Raw genomic sequence first — 24387 nt, 5'->3', positions numbered from 1 at the left:
ATGGCAGCATTAGCCTATACAGAACCCATTTTGGCTATTGCTTTCTTTCTCATCCTCATTTGCTTGTTTAGAAGCAAAAATGGCCTTCCATGGAACTGGCCCCTCCTTGGCATGTCCCCAACGCTTCTTCTCAACTTTCACCGGCTTTACGAACTAGCTGATGAAATTCTCGAGATAAGAGGAGGTACTTATTTAATCAAAGGTCTTTGGTTTTCAAACATGGATATGTGGTTCACAAGCGATCCAGAAAATGTGCACTACATAACAACAACAAACTACTGGAATTACCCCAAAGGGCCTGAGTCGATGCAGGTGTTTGATACCCTGGGAAATTCGCTTTTCAATTTGGATTTCGAGGAGTGGACTTACTATAGAGGACTCCTCCATGCCTTTTTCAGTCACCAGAAGTTTCACCAATTCGTTGCGAAGGTTTTGGTCGACAATGTGAACAGAGGTCTGGTGCCATTTCTTGAAGAGGTAGCAAAACAGGCTTTGGTGGTGGATTTGCAAGATATGTTTAAAAGGCATATATACGATGCTGCTTGCGCGATCGCTACTGGATATAACCCCAAAACCCTCTCCATTGGTTTTGAGGAAAATGCATTCGTAAGGGCCATGGATGATGCCTGTGTAGCAATGTTAACTAGGCACATCTTGCCAGGGAGATGCTGGAAGTTGCTAAGGTGGTTACAGATTGGAAGTGAAAAGAGACTAAGTGTTGCAAAGGGTACTTTACGTCAAATTGTAAGAAATTATATGGCAACAAAGAGAGAGGAACTTAGTGCAGGAGCCAAAACAAAGGAAGACGAAGAGACCTTCGATGTGTTGCGATCTTTCTTGACTATAAATGATGTCAATGACAAAGAACACCCTGATGAAATTGTAAGAGACAGTACCATAGGTATTATTTTTGCAGCATATGACACCTCCTGTGCAACTCTCTCTTGGTTCTTCTGGCTTCTTTCAAAGAACCCGCTTGTCGAAACTAAAATCAGAGAAGAGCTTGACTCCAATTTCTCAGTGAAGGAAGGTCAAAATTGGCAGCTAAATAGCAGAAAAGAGTTGAGCAAGCTGGTTTATCTCAATGCTACCTTGTGTGAAACGCTAAGGCTATACCCGCCAGTTCCTCTCCAGAGTAGGACTCCAGTTAGACCTGACATTTTTCCAAGCGGTCACCATGTAGATCCAAAGGCTATTGTTGTTTTGTCAGGATATGCAATTGGAAGGATGGCTAGGGTATGGGGACAGGATTGCCATGAATTGAAGCCTGAGAGATGGATCAATGAGAAAGGAGATCTTAAATATGAAAGATCGGCGAAGTTCTTTACCTTCAACGCAGGACCTAGGATTTGTCCAGGGAAGGAGATGGCGTTTAGTATCATGAAGGCCACCGCTGCAACTATTCTTTATAACTACCATGTTCAAGTTGTGGAAACCCGCCCTGTGATCCCCAAAGCTAGTATAATTCTTCAAATGAAACATGGTTTGAGGGCTAGGATTAGCAGTAGATGGACTTGAGGGATCGCACGGTCATCATGTTGATGATGCATTATTTAAATTTCTGGTTGAGAATGAAGAAATAGATCCCTTCTTCTGAATAAGTGAGTAATACGTTGGAGTTATGTTGATAAAACAGAGAATTGAATGACTATCACATCACAGATAAGATGGCCTTAATTTGCATTAGCAAATTATATTTGATGGATTGTAAAAGCTGAAACTCTAGCTACGGACCATATGTGTTATTCCTATAGTATGACTTGGTTCAAAGTCTTTTTAATTAAAATGTTCAATGGTTTATAAATAAATTTTAGAAGTAATTTTTTAAAAAATTATATCTAGAAATCCTCTCTTGGTCTGACCAGCATGCTCTAGACATTGGTAACTGGCCATGAGGGAACGAGGTGGGACTTGGGGGCCATGCCGACACCTGCCGTTATCGAGATTCAATAATTTTCCACACGCCCCTAGGCATAAATTGGCAGACCTTGGCTTTTATACTAGCATTAAAACAAAACAAAAAAAAAAATATAAATTAAAATTTTTTAAAAACATTTCTGAAACACATTACCAAACACTGCATGCAATAAGATTTCGGCTAGCTAGGTTAGGCTCAAGGGCTTGAAGACCACCCGTCCCTGAAGGCGACAGTCCCAACCTCCGAGGGGACCACTTGCATTTCACTTTTAATAATTCATCGCAGTTTCCAACTACCAAGGCGAAGGCTTGGCCTTTCTAAGTCACAGTAAGACATTTCATTTCTAATTTCTTTTTATCTTAGGAAACTGATTAAGGAAATGGAAGAAGGCTCATCATTTATCATTTCCTTAATTGTTTTCAAATGAACTACTTGAAATATAAAAGATACCGTCCTAGCTTGTGGATCAAGTAAATTACCTAGTGATGGGTCCAAGATTTACAATCCTTGAACAAGGCCCATAAACACTCACATAATAACATTGGGTCAGGATTGAATGCCAGCCTAAAATCATTGTGTCCTGAAGTTTACCGGAATGAAAGCAGACAGATTGAGCTCGCGTGGAAATGGGCCATTGCTTGGATCCGAAGGGGCCTTTGTGAACTTGGTTCAGGGGCTGTCTTGGCAGCCCAACACCCCTCCAAGGTCTTCCACCCTCAGCTCGGGCCCAAGGGTGGGTTGACTATCCAACATGTCATCAACCCTAATCAAATAAGGATAAAGCCAACCCTCGAATGAATCCGTTGTCACTTCTGGGCTTTTGTTATCGAGTATTTCAAAACTATATGTGTAACGAATATATTGACCGCTTTATCCTTGTACGTACACAAAATAGGAGTAGGAGTTCAAGGCTATATAAATAACCCTAAACCCAAATGTAAAGCAAGATCTTCTTTCTCATTACAAACTTCATCTTCTTCCTCTTGTCTAACTGTAATACTTTATTTGCAACTAAACACTAGTCTTGCATTCTACTTAAGGGAGGGTTCTCAAGCCCACAGGGAAACTTGTTTTGCAAATATTATAGATGTCCATGGCCAACATTATCAACAGCTAACCTCATCCGTCCTGGAATAACGTTTACAGTGGAGATTTTCATAAACTTCATAGGCATAACTCTAAATTATCCCATTCAAGACCAAAATGAGAGATGTTAAGCTTGGAGGCAAAAGATCTACACCAGGTATGTTACTCAAGTCTTCTGTTCTCGTCTAGTTCAGTTTTGATGGTAAAATAATAAAGATAGCCAAGTCCGATGATATGTAATCATACTGTATATCCATAATTCCATACATGTCTCTCTGCGCATATATTTGGACTAATATCATTTATTCATGGAAACAACTATCAAGCCACTATTAGTGACAGATGTTATGAGCGATCCCCATACATAAATAAACTCATAAATACAACTTTTTATAGATCCAATTTTAGTTTATTTCTTCAAATAAAAGAATCTCTAACTTACCTAAAATCTTTACATCAACTTTAGCAGCCACAACCTTCTAGCTTCACGAATCAGCCATTTCCACGCTTCCGTACATCATTCTTAGGTTTCCTAGGAGTATATCTAATTTGCTTGTCTTGCCTGGAAAAAAGAAAAATTACACAAGTATTGTAACAGATCATAATCAAAATTACACATACTTTTTGCTCATGAATTTAAACTGCAAGTTATAAATAAATTACACACATGTACAGTCCGAAATACAAGTTTTTTGTACACGGGAAAAAGCACAATGGTCTCTGCCAAAGAAATCAGGCCAAGGCCCCATTATCTTTGTTCCACAAACTGGATGATTTAGAACACTCCTGATGCACCACATTCAGTGAGTGTATGAACAATATAAAGCAACAATTACCTTATTGTTGGAACTCCAGCATGCCATCACAAAATACTCATCCACGGGAAATCTTTGAGCAGAGCATGAGTTAAGCCATATGATAAATGATGTAGCATCATTATCCATTACTAGCAAGTCTAGTATGCAGACATCATCTCCTTGTGCACTTGAGAGCCATATAAATTATGGCAAATTACGACGAGGCCATTATCCACTCTTAACTCCCAATATTCCATAATTAATTAACCCAGTGGTACTATTGCCCGTCTCGTACACATTCCATGTGATTTACAACTTTTGCATCCTAACAATTAGCTATAAAAAACATTTACAGTGCTGTGGTTTATTTACATAAAGATACTCAAAGCCAAAACAGAGTGATCTAAATTTATTTTCGGGTTTGCTACTTTTTTTTGGTCACCCAAGATAAAAGAGAAACTGCATAAAAATAGATGCACTTTTTTTATATTAATAATAAGATACAGGGAGGGCAAATTTTGGACATTTGCAGCATTTCTTCAGCGCTAGCATGCAATTGATGGATATCCTAGCGTTATCAACTAGTCTTCGCTCTATGCCCTTCCCAACTTGATATTGGTATTGTAACTATAGACGATAAGATTTAGTTTTGGACTGTTCTGATTCATGACCTTCAGGCCTTGATACTAATTTGATAACATTTTTTTGTTCAATGGTTAAAAGAAGGTAGTCATGTATCAAAAGTTACATGGAGTCATAGATAGACCAAATAAAATATATGACTAATTGGAGAAGATAATGTTGCTGATGAACCAAGCAGCAAAAGTTTGACTCAGATCCTCAGAAATAAAATCCATGATACTTGTTTTAAAATCCTGGTAGGGGTATATATACTTACATCCGAGCCTTTTTCTTCTCTTTGTACCTCATCATTGCATTTTCTCGGGCCTCTGTATGTGCATCCTCAAGGTCGGGTGAATAGCATGATGCTTCACCATTAGATATATATAGTGAAAGTTCACTGTCAAGATATTCATTACTCCTGCTTTCAGCACCATGACTTGAAATGGAGTATCTTGAATAAGGAGACCTGATTGTCTGAGCAGGATCAAGACTTCCAGGAAAGTTATAAGATTGGTTGGAAGGATCCTTGTCATTGTCAATGTGAACAGAGCAGCTTATGTAAACAGATGAAGTAACAGAAGCATCCTGTAGATTTAAAAAAAAAAATTAGAACAAGAGAAAGAACACATATTGACCGACTCGTGTAGAGACTTATAAACATGATGGATGCCGCCCTGAATCCAAGAGCCTTAGCTGTTATCATGCATCCATCTGTGTATATAAGAACTCAACTACCTTCATTCCTAACCCATGTAGGATTCCACACCCTCACATATGCACCTCAACACTTTTTTTTTTTCCTTTTGTGATGCCACTCTCAAGTAGACTATCAACGTTACAATTAGCCCCCACAAACAACGGGGCATCTAATTTTCTCTCTTATGTTGGTTACATCTCCCCTCAAAAGTTTCTCTCGATATTTAAGAGGACTTAAAATTTTAAGAAATTTTGAGACAGTTGGAATATAAATGAAACTGCAATAGATAAGGGACTTTCAATGTACAGAGATCAGAATTTTCACTCGCATAAAGATTGAGGACGTACTAGAACTGTTATTTCTATCTTAAATGGTTAAGTTTGAGGATTTTGTAAGAGGAACGTATAAACAATCGGTTTAATCAGATAGTTGTTTAAACAGTGTGTTTAATGCTGAAAACAACCATGAAATAGTATAGACATAGCTCAAAAGGAAAAGAACTCTGAACTTGAAAGATATATGGTACTATCCGAATTCTAATTGCAAAAACCTGCTTCCTAAATTGCTTCCTAAATATTTTCTGTATGCTTACTTTTCCACCTGTCTTAACCACTGTGCGCCTTGTATCTGGCAACTGACATTTTTTTTCAAAAATTAAAGTGTCAAACCATACCTTCCTTGCTCTTCCACCACTGTTATTGGATTTCTCAGGAGGCATATCCTTCTCAATGAAGGAGCATGAGAAATCATTCTCATCAAGAAATGCTCCAGTTGGATCTTGATCACCCCCAAAGAATTCTTCAAAGTTGCAAAATGTTTTATCCACATCAGGTATGATATAATTATCATCATGGCAAATAATGTCTTCACAAACCCCAAGGTCTTGCATATTTTGAGACCACAACTGCAAAAGTTAATTAACAAAAGAGTCAAGAGGTTAATTTCAAACGGCAATCTAGGATCATTTTCTAGTCACATGTAGCCATCCTTTTTAATGTTGATAACTATTGAGCAAGGAAGCGCCACAAATGTCATGCTATTGTGGTGATTACATGCACTGTATTCAAGCAAAGGTTGAAGATTGATGCTACACAATTTTGAAAAAAAACAACCAAACTTCAAATCATAAAGTAACTTGATTCGAATTCAAATTCAACGTTTTCACATCTATTAATATATTTTTGTAGCTTTTTTCTGAACATCCACTTTCAGTTCCACATTCTTATCATGTAATAATAGTGTCATTAGATAATCTATTGTTGTATAGATTAGGTGATGCATCCGGTAAATAAATGTCATAACAGTCAGTGAAAAACAAAATGGTGATTAAAGTCTTATGATATAAAAGGATAGAAAAAAACATCCAGTAATTCGATGCAAATTGACACTCACAATAGCACCACAGATGCACATATTGCATGATGAAAATGCAGTTTGTTGAGTAAAGGACATGTTCATTTATGAAAGTAGCTTCTAAATATTGCCGATGATGCTATCTGTAAGTGTTCTTTTAAGAAAATAATGGATGTGAGATAAACTTATGGCAACGAAAAGGAAATGCAGAAATTCATATTGCCGGTTCAATGAGAAGAATAGGACTAAGTTTATCATGTATGAATTTATTGATTGTGAGAAAAACTTTCCATGTCCTCGAGCAATTATAACTAGAGCTGATTATCCAAAACCCACTTTTTGCAATGATTTGATCAAACCTGACTATTCTCTATTGGACTTTTGCATGGCCAAAAGGATTCTCCAGGCAAAGCATTTGCGGCAGTTGAAAAGAAAGGTAAATGTTCTGGCTGAGAAAATGGCAAAGGCAAAGAATCCACTTTTAGACCCTGAAGTTGGCAGTCAGCTTGTTGAAGATTGGTAACAAGATCTTGAGAATGTTGTGAATGATTGAGATTGTAGTCAAGCTTCTTTGAGGTATTCAGCATTGAAGAAACGTATTTTTGTTCTTGACCACGTTTCATAGGAGTACTGTTGTTGACATCAGTGAGCTGAAGCCTTTTCAAATCAAGAATCTGTTCCAGAATAAAGCAGGTACTTTCCTGCTGTGGAACTTTGTACGATAACTGAAAGATGATGAAATAGACTGAGAATGCAAACAAGAAAGGGTTTCGAGTCTTCAAAGAGAAAGAAAGAAAAATTAACGCATAGTTCTTTGTTGGTTCCCTAATAGTGAATCTAAAAGACCATTTTTATGGTTGAAATAGCTGGTTACAAAAATCATATTCCTCTGATGCAAAGTAAATAATGTAAATAGCAGGTAGCTCTGTGTTAAACTTCATATACAAAGTTGTATCAACTTGTAATGTTTCATATACAAAGACATTAAATATTATCCTAGTTGCAACTGCTCTGATTAGTTTTTACAAGTGGCAATTTCATTAGAAGCAATAGCCCGTGATCATCTCTATCTTAACTTCATCCTTCTACTAGGCAAAGAAAATGAGATATTAAATTATAGTTCATATATCGGCTCAGTAGTCTAGGAAGTCATGAAAAGTATCATGCTGAATAAATTTACAATTAACTTAGCTTCAATTTTATAATTTACCAATCAGTAGCTACAACATGGAAATTCAGTGCATATGAAGCTCCTGAAATCTAGAATTTACAAATTTACAATCAACTTAACTTAAAATTTATAATTTAGCAATCATTAACTAGAACATGGATATCAATGCATATGAAGTTCTAAGAATCTTGAGTTGGGTTGCAATTGACATCATCTTCCTAATATAATGCTGAGTGCACTCCTCATCCCTGGATTAACTTTTTTTAATTTCTTGACAAAAATATAATGGTAGAAATCACGAGGACAGATATAAGCAGCTACCTGGTGTTTTATATTATAAAAATAAACTCACATGAATTTTAATAACAATAATCTACAACCCCAATTAAAACAACAGCAGAAACTTCTGGCAAGCATAAACATGCTTAAAAATCTTTTAAAATTTGTCGCACCTCAGGTTGTTGATTGCCTGATCCAACATCAGACTCTGCACCAGAAACCAAAGTTGAGTGAATCATTCTAGATTTTCTTGAAGAGCGTCCAATTTGTTGGCAAGACTTCCCTGGAATGTCAAATTTTGATGCACTAGGTTGCACAGAAGAAGAGCATGGGGTGGAAACTAGTTGATCTTTAACAATACTTTTATCCAAATCCCCAAATTCAAAACCCCAAAGTGATGCAAAATCTTTAGCAGAAGGGCATCCTAAGTAGCTACTGACTAGCCGTTTCTGATGGTGGGAGGAGACCTCATGCAGGCACCGGTCACAGCCAAGACACATCAGCATCCGGTGGTCCAAACACTGAGCGTAAGCTGGATGGTTCCTGCATGAGTCACATAGGAGGGTACGGAGATGCCGGTTAAAAAGTGCATTAGCTGAATGGACCTTTGCATCGCAGGAAAGGCAAAGATATGCTGCATCAGCGTTACAGTAAACGACTGGCCTCAAGGCCATGCAGAATTCGCAAACTTTCTCCATTGTAAATAATTACTTCCAGGTCATCAATGATCCCACAAATCCAAAAACTCATAGGTTAAAGTTTCAGTTTTGTAAATAATAACTCCATGAATCATTTCAGGACCGACAGATACCTTTAACATTAAAAGACAGCTTTCCTTTTAGTAAATTTTTTCTGCAATAGTTTCCAAGAGCTGAAGCAAGCTTCCTGCATCCAAAATGAAGAAGTCAGTGGCATACTAAGTGAAACAGCTGGAATTTTCTTCCCATTGTAAAGAAAAAAAATAATAAATTCACCACCACAAAATCCTCTAAATGCGACCAGCAAGACCTCAAAATTGCTAGTTATCCACTTAGGGCAGTCTTCAGACTTGAGTTAAAGAAGAATCAATTCTGGGTTACGCAAAAGGTATTTTGCAAAACATGGTCAATTCGTCGGTTCGTTGACAATGAATAATTACTCTATGATCTTTAAAAATTATTTTTATTCTTTCAGGCGTGACATCCGCATGCTTACAGAATCAATTCAAGTGGATAAGATGTCTGTTGCTAAAAACTTTACAAGGAAACCTTTATTGATAACTTCAGTGCCTGTGTATAAGATAAGAAGGAAAAGGTCTGAACCTGCAAGAATAAATAAATAAAGAGGGCCTTCGGAGCATCACAGGTATCAGATCAGAAGAAATGGTCAAAATAATATAAAATTTATCCTAAACTAAATCATCAAAAAGATTAATATTCGCTCAATCAACACTAATTTTACTCCAAACAAAAAAATAATAATTATATTAAAAAAAAACAGTAAAAATGTGAGTACGCAACTGTCATGGAGGTGATTTCAAACCGAAAATTAAAAAAAAAAAGTCTGAAAAACATTAAATTCCCTCAAATAATTAAAAACCTATTCATCCCCAGATGAATAGTCAAAGAATGACATGATCAAATAACAGATCTAGCACAAAAGATGGCATATACTATAGATTATAATTCCCTAATAAAAAGAAAAAGAAAAAGGAGAGGCTTTCTTAACGTGCCTGTGATTAATTTCTTCGGAAGAATGGAGACTCCAGAAAATGATCGGAAAAATTAAGCTCAACAAGAAGAGAGTGGGGGAGACTTAAATAAAGCTGCTTAGCTTTCTCCCTCTTGTTCATCGTTACCTTTTTAGGCTGACGTGTAAGCTTGGAGGGTGAACTTTTTGCTGACGTGGAACTAGACACGTGGTTTTCATCACGGGTCCCACCACTAGCGTTATCCTTCTGCATGTGAATCCCTCCCACCCAACTTTTCTTTTCTTTTATTTGGTTTTATTTATTTTTTTCCATTTACTATCAATTTTCCCCTCTCCATGCGAGCAGATAATATTTCTAATCGGGTTTTTAAACAATGAGTTTTTCTATATCAGTTCGACTTTATGTTTAATATGATTGGTTGGAAATCCATCAATTCTTAAGCAATATGGAAAAAATTATTTATTTATAAAAGGATATTGATTTATTTATTATAGAAAAATGACAGTTTAACTATTTTTAACAATAGCCATTTACATATAATTATTTTCATCTTGCATATAAATACTTGGTTAATTGTAATGTAACTATTTGTTGAGTTGTAAATTAGGGACACCCTAGAATCAATTACATTTGCCAACAGGCAATAGCTTCTTCTTTTTTTACTTCTTCTTTTTTTAGGTTTTCTAGAACTAATTATCTTGTGAAATTAAATTTAATTATAGCATTTCATTTTAATTCAACTAATAAAAAAATTTAAATTAACATGTTTAGATGTGATCAGACTTATTTTATTTTGTTTTGTATATTATTTCCATTAGCTTTATCTTATTTATTTAATGGTTTCTAAAGACAAATAGATAAGTGAGTATTTAAGAAAAATATTTTTAATATTATTTTTTTAATTTTTAATAAAAAGGATTGATGTAGAATTTATTTTTCTGATATTAAATTTCGTTTAAAATTCAATTCTTAATAACTAAAAAAATTACAAATATAAATTTAATTGTTTCAAAGATTCTGTTAGCAAATCGGTGGTTAATGTCTTTTGTGCGTGAGAGTGAGGAAAGACTTGTCGTGATTGGGATCCGAAAGTCGTCCTTATCCAGCCAATCGTTGTCCAACACGTCTTCGAGGTTCAAAAGATGACAGTTATGAGGTTCTTTGAGGCTGTTAAATCCACGCGCCAAAGGAATTAATTACACTTCCCACCAGATTTTTCTAACACGTGCTCACGGACACTTTTTTTTTTTTTTTGCCCCTTTCCTTTTCTTTTTCGGATGGCTGCTAGAAAACATGCTAATAAAATATAAGGTACATTAGTTTTCCCTATTTGCGCTTGAATCACATATTTTATAAAAAAAGATTTCCCGACAAATTTTGAATTACATAAGAGAGGTATGTCTCCTGTTTTAAATTTCATCTCAGCCTTCCAAAACCTTTCATTAAAAATCCCAAAACCCAACCATTGATCTGGATTTTTTGGGCTCAGTGGCAACCACCTTACCGTAGCATCCAGGGGCAAGAAAAAAATTTATAAACCAAGAAAATAAAAAATTAATTGAAAAAATTAAACTATAAAAAATTAATTAAAATATTTTAAAAACAATTAAATTTATTTCAGTTTTTATTTTATAAGTTTGAAATCAAAAAACAAATTGAGCCGAATCGATTTAGTTAAGAAATAGACCAGATCAGGCCAAGCCAAATAAAAAAAAATCAATTAGAAACTTCAAAAAACCCAAAAACGATATAATTTTCAGTTTTTAATATTAAATAACTAAAACCCAATTAAACAGAACCGAAACCAATACTGGTTTCACTTTTGTTTTATTTTTTTAATAAAATTTCAGTTTAACTATTTTTATAAATAAAAATTAAACCAAAGTACAAACAATCACCTTTGACATTAGCCTCTATCCATCAGAGCTTTCTTTTTCTAGTTCTGGTTCCGGAGAACCTAGAGAACCGTACTAATATTAAAGAATAAAACACTGGGAGTTTAGATCAACAGAGAATCTTCTTAAAACAAAATGTATACACCACAGTTACAATATGCTCCACTCTCAGAGATGACACAAAATAAATTTCTTGATCAGACAACTCGGTTTTGTCGTCTCCGAATCAAATTCAACATTCCATGTCTTGTGCTAAATAAAACAGATCTGTACAATTGTCTCAAGTTTTAAGGCTTAGAACTTAATCATATCCTCAAATAAATAATCAAGAACTGGAGGGCTAATGGATGCAGGCATGCTTTGCAGAAAATAATAATTCTAGCAGTAGCCCTTCGATGTCGTGGACGCTAAGGCCACCAATACAACCCTGTCATCAATGTAAACGTACAACCTCGAGTTACATGTACGCGCGGGTTTCTGCTTCTTTTTCATTTTTCATGATTCGTCGGTTTTCTTTTCTGGCCATTCCATTACAGTGAATCTTAAGTGGTAATATATTCGTTCTTTATTATCTCGAATCTAGAATCCACACGAGACTTAAAAAATAAATAAAATTGATTCGATGTCCTTGCTTCTTTTAAATGGCAGACTTTTGCAGTTAAAGACGCCACTATGATTCAGAACAATTCCAAACATTCGATTTTATAATAACTATTCAATCCATTCCCAACACACGGGGAAAAGAAGGACAACGCAGAAGACAACTAACAAACATATCATTACTTTTTTGACACGATTTCTTGATTTCTTCAGCAAGTGCAGCAAGTTAACCGGACAATGATAAGAAAAGTAGATTGATCCATGTTTTAACTAGATTGAACAATGTTCGAAAGGATGTGCTAAATCAACATCAACGTCCTTGCTTATCTGTTGTCGACAGGGAAATTTTATTCCCTTGTACATCTGATCAAGGCTTCTTACTTCATGGTAGGATGAATATCCTCGTTATAATCAATAGAATTTCTTTCCTTCAAACTTATCTTTCCTTGATGCGTAGAATATACATGCTAGATAAAAATTAACATTCCTAAGAAATTAAGATCACTTTATGCTCGTACTTAGATTTCTACATTGGTTACAGGACCTCTGAACCAATGACGAGCACTCAAGATCCAAGAAGAGATGGTAAGAATTAGCAAACCACCAACAGCTACAGGAGTGTAGTTGAGCGTCTCGTTAGTGATGGGGTAGGTTACAGGCAATGAGAAGAGGATTGAGATAGTTGCTACCCAGAGGACTGCAATCCATCCAACAAGGACACCATAGCGACCCAAGTTGAATGGTCCCGGGATAAAAGACTTGCGTGCCAAAGTCAACCTGAAGAAAATGGGTAGGGCGTAAGCAATGTACAGCCCAATCGTAGCAATAGAAACCATGGCCTGAAATGCCACCTCACTTCCAAGATACTGTAGAAGATAACGAGCAAACAAGGGGCACACAGTTAGCATATAGGAAGAAGCAATAAGTAGAATGCATGCAGACATTAGTGGTTAAATGCAAAATTGTGTGCCTTGGCCAACCACAAAAATGACATGCTTTTTACTAGGTCTGTGCCTACTCTCTCTCCTCAACCAAGTTTGTATTTGATATCATGTCCTGGATTCATAGGCAATCAAAAGTATGGGCAAATAAAATAGTCATTACTGAATGTAGTCTAACGACAAACTCCACAGCATGATAGCAATAAGATTCTTGAAATGAAATTCAGAAACTATGACAAATATAGCAAACTGAAAATGGTGAAAACTGATTACCGTCAATGCCATGCAGAATGATATGACCGCAGAGAGCCAAACAGCATTTATGGGGACCTCCTGCTTGTTCACTTTGTGCCAAAGTGATGAGAGTGGCATGGCTCCATCTCTAGAAAACGCATAGGCCATCCTGAAAATGAACATTCAAAGATTACTCAGCAATCAAGTAAGGATTGTAAACTCATCACTAGTTTCAGATAACATGAGATATCAACCAAGCGAGATTACCTAGAGTTGCTTGTAACTGAAAACAAGCGAGATTACCTAGAGTTGCTAGTAACTGAACTCATTCCACAGAAGAATATGGCAACAGCAACCACTCCCAAGCAAATAATTCCACCAACCCCACTGCCATATCTTTTCTTAAAAGCTAGGTAAAATATTTCAGCAATGGCATAACCACCAGCATCATTGTCTTCACTCAAGAGGTAAGAGATGTTGGTGACTGCAAAGGTGATACCAAGTATGTAAAACCATCCAAATATAACTGATATCCCGATGGCGCTAATTATTCCTTTTTGGCCATTCTTATCCGCATTCTTAGTTTCCTCTGTCTAGAAATAACAGTAAGAAAGAAAAGATTATTTAGTTTCATTCCTCCAATTTTCCATAAAGCAGCAGAAAAGTGGAAAGGAAACACAGTTAATTAATTATGCAAGTAAATAAATATGTGAGCTTGTAATGCTTTTGAAGAAGGAACTACTTGATTTAAACAAACTGGATGTTCTTGGTTTGACTTTTGAGTTTATAAACAATGAAACATAAACGTGAGAAGTAAAGCAACATCTGAGATTCCCATAGGAATTAGGACTCTGCGTGATACGAAGAACAATTCAACTTACCATATGAGCAGATGCATCATACCCAGTGAGGGTATATTGACTCATCAGAAGCCCCAGAACAAAAATGTAAGCTTTACTATTGATTCCATCCCCATTATCAGTGTTGAAGTGTGTAAACACAAACTTGGCACTAGCCCTTTCCGTTGCAACAAGGGGAATGAGTATTGTAAGAACCACAACACCTAAGAATGCAAAGGTTCAGTAAAAATTGAAACAATAAGAGAGACAGAGAAAGATAGTTGGCTAAAGAGAACAACGATAAACTGTAGCTGGAATTTTTCATACCTACAAGATTCCAGGCAGCAGCCAGCTGTCCGAAGAAAGATAAGAGTGAGATGGGAAGACTATTTAGTGCAGCATGCAGGAGTAAAATCCCCCCATGCATAGCAATAACTACATATTTGGATGCTTCATATCCACCACCATTTTTTCCACCTGTGCTAAGGAGAATGATAACCTGAATCAGCTGTGCAAGTGAGAAATCTACACTGGTTGTAACAGCCCACTGGAAATAAGAATGTACATGAAGTGGTTAGAATTTATAACAGTGGAAACTGAAGGCAGCAAAATCGAGTGTGGATTCTTAGCTGTACCTGACCAACAATGTTGAACCTGCAAGGAAAAAAGACAATTCACTGCATTAGAGTATGTTCAAGGGAGCAAAAGTGGCTGACTGTACCAGCTATATATCTAACTTTTTCTTGAAAAACCAAAGAAGACAACATAATTATATCAGTGATATGAACTCAAAAGAATAAGCTGGAGAAAAGCAATGACTGCTAGATAATTAAATTCACACCCTCAAATTCCATGAAGATTCAGCTCAATACAGAATAAGAACACTTACTATGGTTTGTTGACTCAAGTTTCAAGCGTGGTATATATCTGAGGTGTTGTACAGAAACAAATCAATTGTATGTGTCTTAATTCACCCTCACTAAAATGAAGGTCAGTGTGAAAACTACATTTAGCGAATCACCATTTCTTTCTTTCCTTGGTGACTAAAACTTTTTGAATTTCTCTGCGAGCATCCCCCAGAAAGCTTGTTTGAACCCACATTTATTCTTGCAATGCAGATGCTATAATACATTTTGAAGCATGCTCACACAAGCTAAATAAATTCATGAACTCAAACGTATTGCATAATAAGAAAAGGAGCATGTCCATACCATTCCAGCGCATTATATTTCAGCACATCATCCACCTGAGTGTGATTGTTTCAGGCTCAACGCAATATTACTCTGACTCCATGGGTATGGTTACTAATTAACCAATTCAATTTGCAGTACAATGAGCAAAGTTCAAGCATAAAATGTCAGAAAACTTCAAGTTCCCGCGGCCTATAATGTGAAAAACACCAGCCTATAAACGGTGCCCAAAAATAGAGGGATTCTGAAACCATGACCCAGGAAGGAAAACAGAGAGCATCAAGCATATTGAGACCCTTATGTCATGGCTTCTACTGCGGGAAATTTTGCGCAGCCTAAAAAGTTCCATGTTTTGAAGTAAAGGATTAACAAAGTTGGTGGTAACAACGATAAGGTCATGAGAAATGAAGGCAAATAAATTGTGAACGCCAAACCACAGAATTCCAAAACACAATCGAATTCTAAGCTGGCAAGATGATTTAGGAACCAAGAAAACTATAGGAAACAAGAAATATTACCAGCCAGTTATCCAAGATGCAAAGGGTGCCCAATTAGGACCAGCAAGCTTTGCACTCCAATAGTAAAGACCACCAGAAGTTGGATAAGAAGAGCAAATTTCAGCCATGGATAACCCAACAATCATGGTGAACCCACCAGCTATGAACCACCCATACTGTAAAGAAACTGGCCCTCCAAGATTGAGACCAGTATTGTAAAGTGTGGTTATACCAGTCAACACTGATATGATCGAAAATGAAAACGCAAAGTTGGAAAACACCCTGCAATTTTATAATCATATTGGTCCAATTCATTGGTGATTCATCAGAAGGAGAAGGTTGCCAAGAAAGCTTCAAAACAGGAAACAAGAAAAGGGTTCTTGAGAGATTTACGAGAGATCACGCTTAAGCTCTTGTTTGTAGCCAAGCTCTTTAAGACGGGCAGTGCCTGTATCAAGGAAACCGCCGCCGTTTTGAGCTGTATAAGTTGGAAGACCCATGAAGATGAGAGAGATAGAGAATCAGTAGCCAAAAACCAATCAATCTCTCTTTCTAACTCTCTGTCTGTTATGTTCCCTCCTTTCCTATACTCTACAGCTTGTCTCAATTTTATCCTTGTTTGCCTGGTGTCGACGCAAGCAATCTTTACAGTTAACTACAGTAAACATCTCACTGCTATCCAGGAAAAGTGGATAGTACACCAATGGCGGGGTGTTTTCCCTTTTTAATGTACTTTAGACAAAATAATAAGCGATGAGAAAGTTTAGATGAACAGTTTGGTAAATATCATTTGCATTTCGATGGCATGCGCGACCATCCCAATCATTATTAAAGACTTCAACTTTACTTTGTAGTGTTGATTTCATTATTTTCGTGTAATAAAAATTATTTTTAAAATATTTTTTATTTAAAAATATATTAAAATATTTTTTATTTTTAAAATTTATTGTTGATATAGTAAAAGATAATCTAGAAATAAAAAGAATTAAAGAAAAAAAATTCGTAAAACACTTTATGAAAATATTTTTTTATAATACAGGGTTTAAAAAAATTAAAGCAAAAAAAAATTAAAATTTCAAAAAACACTATGAAAATATTTTTTTATAATACAGGGTTGATTCAATGTATTTACAGATATTTTCTTTCTTTTTCTATTTTTTACTCATCTCTTTTAATTAAGATTTGTTGCAGCTTATTTTTCTAAAATACTATTATTCTCACCAGTCAACGAATTTTTTAGAAAAACAATTTTCATTTTTTGATGGCAGCTTTCATATTTGGTCACATAAAGTTCGAAGGGACATTAAGGAAATAATATTTTTACCAAAAAAACACGAAAGAGGATCTCGGATTGTGATTTGCGAGGATTTTCTTGTCCGGATATAATTTTGTGAAGGTGCTTTTTCAGGGGAAAAGGGAGGGGGCAGCTTACAGGGGATATCACTTCACCACGGTGTGAGGTTATCAAAGGACATGCAATTTATGGAGAGTGGGGGGCCCTGAATCTTGACCGACCGTGCATGGAAACACCGCAGCGTGCCCATTTGTTAGCCCAGAATCACGTGGTCCGACCATTCTCTTAATTGTGTCCCCAGGGCACCTATGTTTTTCTCTCTCCCTGAATTTTGTCTGGGTGGCAAGGGATAAAAGATTTTATAACAGAAGATGAAATTTCCAGCATGTCTTGCCTCTGTGGTTTATTAAATAAAAATATTCATGTATAAATTTAAAGTTTTTTGCAAGAGGAGATAAGGAAAACGGGAGTGGTGAGGTGGGGAGAGAAGTAGCATGCAAAATAAAGGACAAGAGATAAGGAGATTGGCTTTCTCATGTAGTAACTCTAGCATCCATCTCGTTAACAAGTTGCAGGTCTAAAAAGAGTCTGAAAAAAGGATGTGATCAGGACAAGTTTGGAAATTCAGGGGAGATTGATATGAAAACTAGATTTAGGGGGGAATCTAAACAAAACATATATTTCAAGGGAAGATATTTAAATCTACTCAGAAAGAAAATTTCACATAATCTCTCCACAAATAATTAGAAGAAAAAAATCAAACAAGGCCTGCAGTGACAATTAATGAGGCTAAGAAACAATGTTTTTTTAACAAAAATTAGTGCAGATGTTAAACTCATAACATTCGAAATGATACATGTTTGTCATTTTACTAAGAAACCGACAATTGAGCTTGAATATAAGATTCGAAGCTGGATGAACTTCCTTATTAACAGTAACCACGCAAACCAATTCTTCGAAGATGAGTAGGATTGGGATGGTTTATACCATTATATGCATCCAAGGCTTGGATGGTGTCATGGTCTAAGCTAACTCTAAAGGTTACCGTACATGCAATTATTTCTTTTTATATTGGCTACATATACTTTTTTCTCCTGGTTCATGTATATGCTTTATGTTTCCTTACAGTGGATATCCATTTTCCATCTGTAGATATCAACCTTCCTTTTTCCAAGATTCAACCTAGCCAAGAGCCAAGAGATTTCTCACCGGAGGATATTTTCCCGGAGACATACTATATGTTATACTCATTTCATACATTATGCAGTAAATGCAACTGCACAAAGTCAATGGTCGAGACTTGAAATAGTAATTGTCAAGATGGTCCCTACTATCAAACCTGAATACCATATATTTTATAAATGCAGGTACCTTCGTTTCATATACAATGAACAAGTCAGGCCTGAGACCGTTCCTTATCAGTCAGACTGATTCTGAAAAAGCCTAACAATCACGAGAGCTAGCTGTTTGCGTTCAGTGATGATATAAATGCTAGCGGGAAAATGTGAACACACGTTTTCGTGGCAATTATTACTTGGGTCGCTTGAAAAATATTATTTTTTCCATGGTTAGTTTATATAAAATTTATATTTGGTTAAAATTATAATTTAATTTAATTTTAATAAAAATTATAACATATTTAGTTAAAATTATAATTGGAGTTGATATTATATATAAAATAATTAAAAAATATATAAATTGATTTATTGTTTTTTAATAAAAAAATTAACATTTAATATAAATAATAATCAGCATAAAAAGAAAATTATTCATTTAAAAAAAATAAACTTTATTGCTCTATCAAACTTGTTGTAATTTCATTATGAATATAATCCATACGCGAAACCTTTTATTCTCACATATTTGTGATTGTGTAACCATATCAGTTAAAGTATCACTAAGAATAAAATGAGGATGGCAATCAAACTCGATATATATAACATCTTTGATTGACTTCTTTCAAATGTAGTTATGCAATATCATTGATGTCACAATAATTTAAACTTGTGTTTTGTAAAGAAACACTGGTATGTTTTGTAAGATTCTCCACATTTTCTTTCTTCAAACTCTAAATGTACATTCTATTACACATCATAACAATAAATGGACATAGTTAAACATCTCTTCCTAACTTTAAAGTTGTTTTTGTCAATAAAATTCAGGAAGATAATATATCTTACTTTTATATGGCACCAAGTAATCATACTCATTTAAATTTCTCAAATTAGTTAGATAATACTTCCCTACAATAAGATAATAATAGTACAAAACTTATTTTTTATTGCATACATAAAATAAATTTATTCAAATTGAACAACATCTAAATTTTTTATTTCATAATATTTTCTAGTGCTTCAAAAATCTTATATTTGGATTGTTAATTGCCTCATGAAATATTCGTATATCATGTGTACTACCTTCTCACCTAGCCCAAATAAATGTAAATTGCACGTCAAAGTTACATGTTATCATTATATTTTAAGTTGGTACACCTTTTTTTATCAATAAATAGTATTTAGTTTACATGTGATACACAAGTACGTACATGTATTCCATCAATCATGCCTATACACTTCTACAAAAACAAAAAAATAGTTTCAAAATCAATTTAAATATACTTCAAATATTTTTTATAACCTTTTTTAATTATTTAACAACTTAGATAAAGTATTTAACAACCAATAAAAATTGCAATAAATCCAAGATATATGCCACATTTCAAGGTGAAAAATATTTTATCTAAGTTGTTAAATAATTGAAAAATATTATAAAAAATATTTGAAGTACATTTAAATTGATTCTGAAACTATTTTTTTGTTTTTATATAAATGTATTGGCACGATTGATGGAACACGTATATATGCTTGTGCATCAAAAGCAAATCAAATACTATTTATTAGTAGAAAAGGTGTACCAACTTAAAATATAATGGCAGCATGTCGCTTTAACATGCAATTTACATGTATTTGGATTGAGTGAGAAGGTAGTGCACATGATATAAGAATATTTTATAAAGCGATTGATAATTCAAATATAAGATTTTCAAAGCCATTACAAGGTATTGTGAAATAAAAAATTTGGATATTGTTCCATTTGAATAAATTTATTTTGTATTTGCAATAGAAAATAAGTTTTATATTATCATTATCTTGTTATAGAGAAATATTATCTCTTTGACTTGGGATATCTAAATGAGTATGGTTACTTAGAACCATATAAAGATGAGAGATATTATCTTCTAGAATTTCATTAACATTAACGAGGATAACCACAAAGTTGAAAAAAAATATTCAACTGTGTCTATTCATCGTTACGATATGTAATAAAACATATATTTGCAATTTGAAAGAAAAGGTAAAGAATCTTGCAAAACATGTTAATATTTCCTTACAAAACACAAGTTTAAATTGTTGTAGCATTAATGACACTACATAACTACATTCGAAGGATGTCGATCCAAGATGTTGCATTTAATGAGTTTTATCATCATCCTAATTTTATTCCTGCTATTTAACTGATGTTGCTGCACAATTACAAATATGTAGGCATCAAAGAACTTCACATATGGATTATGTTCGTGATAAAATTGTAATAAGTTTAATGAGACAATACTGTTCATTTTTTGAAATGAACAATTTTCTTTTTATATCGATTATTGTTTGTACTAAATGTTATTCTTTTAATTAAAACAAACAATAAATTAATTTATATTCTTTTGAGTCATTTTATATATAATATCAACCTTAACTTTAATCATAATTTTAACTAAATATATTATGCTATAATTTTTTATAAAATAAAATCAAATCATAATTTTAATCAAACACATGTTTTATATGAACTAATCACTGTAAAAATAATTTTTTTAAAATCATCTTTTTCAAACCATAACTGCAATGATTATCATAAAATCAAACACACTCAAAGTTTGCTACGCTTGCGGTTACCACGCAGGTTTTTGTGGGTCTCGGATGACACAATATGTGGTTTGCATCTAAACAAATATATTAAAATTGTAATGCAACCTAAACACATAACCTAACACAGTTTAAACTGAGACTACTTGCCTAAGTGTGGAGTATGGAGTGTAAACACGTATCAAGAATAGGTGGTTGAAACTCCCATGCTGATAACTCCAAGCAGAATACTCGGTCGCGTGTTTTTATCTAAACAAGTTGGAAGTTTCGAGTTGCGATCGTGGAAAGGCAATCATATATGCCTTGTGACGAAAAACAAATTAAGAGGAGCAATCCTATTCCTATAATTCTACAAATCTAAAAATGAGTAATTACCAGTCCTATATTTATCAAGCATGGCTGATTTTCTCCTTTTTTTTTAAAAAAAAGTGAAGTATATTTTGTAACCATTAATAAACTCTAGTAGTGTTTGGAAACACAGTTAGAATTGTGTTTTTTTAAAAAATTGTTTTAAAATTGTTTTGATGCTGATATTAAAAATAATTTTTAAAAAATAAAAAATATATATTACTTTAATATATTTTTAAATAAAAAATATTTTATATTAGCAAAGTTGAAAGTTTATATCTTTTATTAGATTAGATGCTGGGTCCATTCTAGACATTTGATTGGAAAAGCCCTCCTGGATTCTATTTTAACAGATTGGGCCTTAAAACCATCACGTCTCTGCATTCGGCTAACGGCTTTTGTTGAGCTACAGATATACCTAGATTTTTTTTTTTCCATCTCTGAATTGGGCCTGGGCCCGTCAAATATGATGCTGTCAGACCGCAGAGAGTAGAGAATTCTGGGCAGGATTGGAGCCACAGCGAGGATGCCGATTGGCATTTGACACAAATCATAAACAATCAGAAAATGTTTTTTCTAGCCCAATTTCAAAGGTCAAAACCATCTTTATCAAACCGCAGTTCAAAGTCCAAAACTTTTATTGAAAGAATAAAAAATTCTTTTTTTTTTTGGAACTCCCCACTAGTTTTGCCATCCTTCCCTTAACAACTAGTACATTATCTTTGCATTCCGCTACAAATGGGATAAAATTTTAAAATATATTAAGAAAATATAGAATTTTTTTATTAATAATTTAATTATAAACTCTATGTGGGGTCTTCTGTTTTTTTACCTAACACCTATTTTGAGTATATATTTTTTTATTTGTCCAAAATACCTAGTAAATATCTTAAAAATCTTATTAAATTAATCTAGGCCACAAAAAACATAAAAAACCGCTCAAAACACAGTATTCACCCAGCACAAAAGTTTTTTTATCAAGCTTAGATATAATTTTATAAGTGTTTTCAAGATAAAAAAACATCTAATATTAATTTTTCTTATCATATAAAGCTATTTAATATAAAAAAAACAATTATTATAGAGGCTGAATTCATCCCCAGCAAATACTTTCTTTCTCTAAATCAAAATGAGGGGCTTGAATGAATTTTAATAGAAATTTTCAGTCTATCACATATATTATTTGTTTTTTTCACTCATATCCCCTTTCTTTTAACTCAAGCCTCCCTTGCCAAAAAAAAAAAAAAAAACAAGTAATTAAGTTTTAATTTGGTTCCAAAAGAGTTCGATCATAATTTTTTTAAATCACAACGTTATAATTAACAGTGAAATGGGAGAGGATGCACGTTATTTTTTATAACACTAAAAACACCGTACGTTTTTGCATTATGTGCATTATGTATAGTAATGTATAATGACATTTTTCCAAGTTTTTACTTTCTGTGTTTATATTTTTTTTTTTTAATTAACAAGATGATTGGACTAGTTTACATGCATGGCTAATTTTATGGTCTTAAAGTTAATGATTATATTTTTAGTGATCATTATATAAATAATTAAAAATATAAATATAAAATTATAAAATAAATAAATTTTTTAATTTTTAATTTTTATCATTTAACTACCTCTAAATAATTTTATAATTTTAATTATTAAAATTATTAGTGAATGCTGCCTAACAAGAATTGCATAACGAAGCCCAATGACCTTATACTCCACTCATCGTTTTATCACTGGTCAGATACATGCATAGGTTTAAATTAAACAGATCACGGGATCTCCATCAACTACTTTAATTAAATAAAAAAAGGCGAGCTAAGAAGAAATAAGAAGGAAGAAGCGCACTTACCAGCCAGTGAGCCAACAAGCAAGAGGCCCATTAAAAAAAAAAAGGCGAGCTAAGAAGAAATAAGAAGGAAGAAGCGCACTTACCAGCCAGTGAGCCAACAAGCAAGAGGCCCCCAATCTTGGCCACAAAGCCTTGCACTCCAAAAGTAAAGCCCGCCAGAAGTAGGATAAGCGGAACAAATCTCAGCCATAGACACCCCCACGGTGAGGGTCAGCATACCCACTACTGGCCACCCATATACCATCGTAACTGGCCCACCGTAGGTTAGACCCGAACTGTACATCGTTGTCAGACCGGTGAGGACTGACACAATGGAGAAGGTCACTGAGAAATTTGCAATTAGCCTACACGAGTCGCAAGATAAACAAGCCATATTCAGCGGAAAAGAAAACATAGACGGGAAGTTTAATTTATCAAGAGTTGATCAAGGAAAGGATATACGCACGAGAGGGTACGGCTAAGTTCTTGCTTGTAACCCAGCTGTTTCAATCGACTGTCATCGGAAGCATTAACAATGCCATCATCATTCCGAAGGGGGAGATAAACACCTGCTGTATCTTCATTCAGATCTGTCGTTCCGCCTCCCATCTCTTGAGAAGCTGAAAGGGAGAGTGTGATGTTTTGTTTCTGAATTTCTCAAAGATCGATGTCCAAGCCTTTAACATCGATTGATGTTCTTGTTTCTATAAGGGAGTCTGGTTGCTGTAAAAAGGAGCAATTCCAATCTAACAGTCAAACAGACAAACAACTCCTTTCTTGTAAATTTCTTGCCTTATTTGCCTTCTCGATTGGCAAGTAGCTTTGCTTTTTTCCATGAGTAGAGAAATGATGGAGTGGGAATCACATGCTGCTTTTCTTTATTGTTCTTTTTGCGGACCCCCTTGGCAATTGTATAGTTGTTGTTTGCACGATTGAAACTGTTATAGCGTGTTTTTTACGGTCACTTAGCAACCAGTTTATATTGTTTTTAAAAATATTTTTATTTAATGTCAGCTAGTTTATATTGTTTTTAAAAGTATTTTTATTTAAAATATATTAAAATAAAATATTTTTAAAAAATTATTTTTCATCTCAATAATCAAAATATTTTTTAAAAAAAATTATATTTTATCCAGACTTATTTAAAATGCAACACCGAATAAGAACCCAGGTGACTTTCAAAATAGTT

The 24387-nt window shown here is 34.2% G+C and overlaps 3 protein-coding genes across 10 annotated transcripts; 1 reads left to right on the top strand and 2 right to left on the bottom strand.

The window, feature by feature from the left end:
* Positions 1-15: 15 nt before the first annotated feature.
* On the top strand, positions 16-1556 carry LOC105124360 (cytochrome P450 86B1-like). Its single transcript, XM_011024361.1, has one exon. The coding sequence runs from the start codon at positions 112-114 to the stop codon at positions 1516-1518; it is 1407 nt and encodes a 468-aa protein (XP_011022663.1). The 5' UTR covers positions 16-111; the 3' UTR covers positions 1519-1556.
* Positions 1557-3254: 1698 nt separating this feature from the next.
* Positions 3255-9752, bottom strand: LOC105124347 (putative zinc finger protein At1g68190). 3 transcript variants are annotated; one of them, XR_842031.1, is made up of 6 exons: positions 9637-9748; positions 8099-8810; positions 6835-7200; positions 5796-6026; positions 3841-5010; positions 3255-3566 (listed from the first exon to the last, which is right to left on the bottom strand). XR_842031.1 is itself a non-coding variant. In XM_011024335.1 (6 exons), exons 2-6 carry the CDS (start codon positions 8621-8623, stop codon positions 3497-3499), a joined length of 1503 nt encoding a protein of 500 aa, XP_011022637.1. In that variant the 5' UTR covers positions 8624-8810; positions 9637-9748; the 3' UTR covers positions 3255-3496. The 3 variants fall into 3 exon arrangements, 2 of the variants coding, with proteins under 2 accessions (XP_011022637.1, XP_011022650.1); XM_011024335.1 differs by having other exon boundaries at positions 4700-5010; XM_011024348.1 differs by lacking the exon at positions 6835-7200 and having other exon boundaries at positions 4700-5010; positions 9637-9752.
* Positions 9753-12263: 2511 nt separating this feature from the next.
* BAT1 (bidirectional amino acid transporter 1) lies at positions 12264-24139 on the bottom strand. Of its 6 annotated transcripts, none has more exons than XM_011024300.1 (9): positions 23665-24127; positions 23303-23563; positions 14760-14778; positions 14452-14671; positions 14167-14348; positions 13589-13878; positions 13325-13454; positions 12620-12976; positions 12264-12543 (listed from the first exon to the last, which is right to left on the bottom strand). In XM_011024300.1, the coding sequence occupies exons 1-8, from the start codon at positions 23805-23807 to the stop codon at positions 12629-12631; spliced, it is 1593 nt and encodes a 530-aa protein (XP_011022602.1). In that variant the 5' UTR covers positions 23808-24127; the 3' UTR covers positions 12264-12543; positions 12620-12628. The 6 variants fall into 6 exon arrangements, with proteins under 6 accessions (XP_011022602.1, XP_011022611.1, XP_011022593.1 ...); XM_011024309.1 differs by adding an exon at positions 23220-23248 and having other exon boundaries at positions 12264-12976; positions 23332-23563; XM_011024291.1 differs by having other exon boundaries at positions 12264-12563; positions 12623-12976; positions 23665-24126.
* Between the last annotated feature and the right edge of the window lie 248 nt (positions 24140-24387).

This window comes from Populus euphratica, unplaced genomic scaffold, assembly GCF_000495115.2.
Source record: "Populus euphratica unplaced genomic scaffold, PopEup_1.0 scaffold1.1, whole genome shotgun sequence".
Lineage (NCBI taxonomy): Eukaryota > Viridiplantae > Streptophyta > Magnoliopsida > Malpighiales > Salicaceae > Populus > Populus euphratica.
This window is presented reverse-complemented; position numbering and strand designations above follow the sequence as displayed.

What these genes read in the sequence shown, in the direction of transcription:
- LOC105124360 (XM_011024361.1), top strand. Translation starts at nt 112, where the DNA reads ATGTCCCCAACGCTTCTTCTCAACTTTCACCGGCTTTACGAACTAGCT.
- LOC105124347 (XM_011024335.1), bottom strand. Translation starts at nt 8,623, where the DNA reads ATGGAGAAAGTTTGCGAATTCTGCATGGCCTTGAGGCCAGTCGTTTAC. An exon ending in GTCCAATAGAGAATAGTCAG is followed by an intron (nt 6,027 to 6,834) that starts GTTTGATCAAAT and finishes TAACTTTTGCAG; the next exon opens with TTGTGGTCTCAAAATATGCA. An exon ending in GTGGTGGAAGAGCAAGGAAG is followed by an intron (nt 5,011 to 5,795) that starts GTATGGTTTGAC and finishes TTAAATCTACAG; the next exon opens with GATGCTTCTGTTACTTCATC.
- BAT1 (XM_011024300.1), bottom strand. Translation starts at nt 23,807, where the DNA reads ATGGGAGGCGGAACGACAGATCTGAATGAAGATACAGCAGGTGTTTAT. An exon ending in TCAGTTACTAGCAACTCTAG is followed by an intron (nt 13,455 to 13,588) that starts GTAATCTCGCTT and finishes GTTCATTTTCAG; the next exon opens with GATGGCCTATGCGTTTTCTA. An exon ending in CATTCTGCATGGCATTGACG is followed by an intron (nt 12,977 to 13,324) that starts GTAATCAGTTTT and finishes TATCTTCTACAG; the next exon opens with TATCTTGGAAGTGAGGTGGC.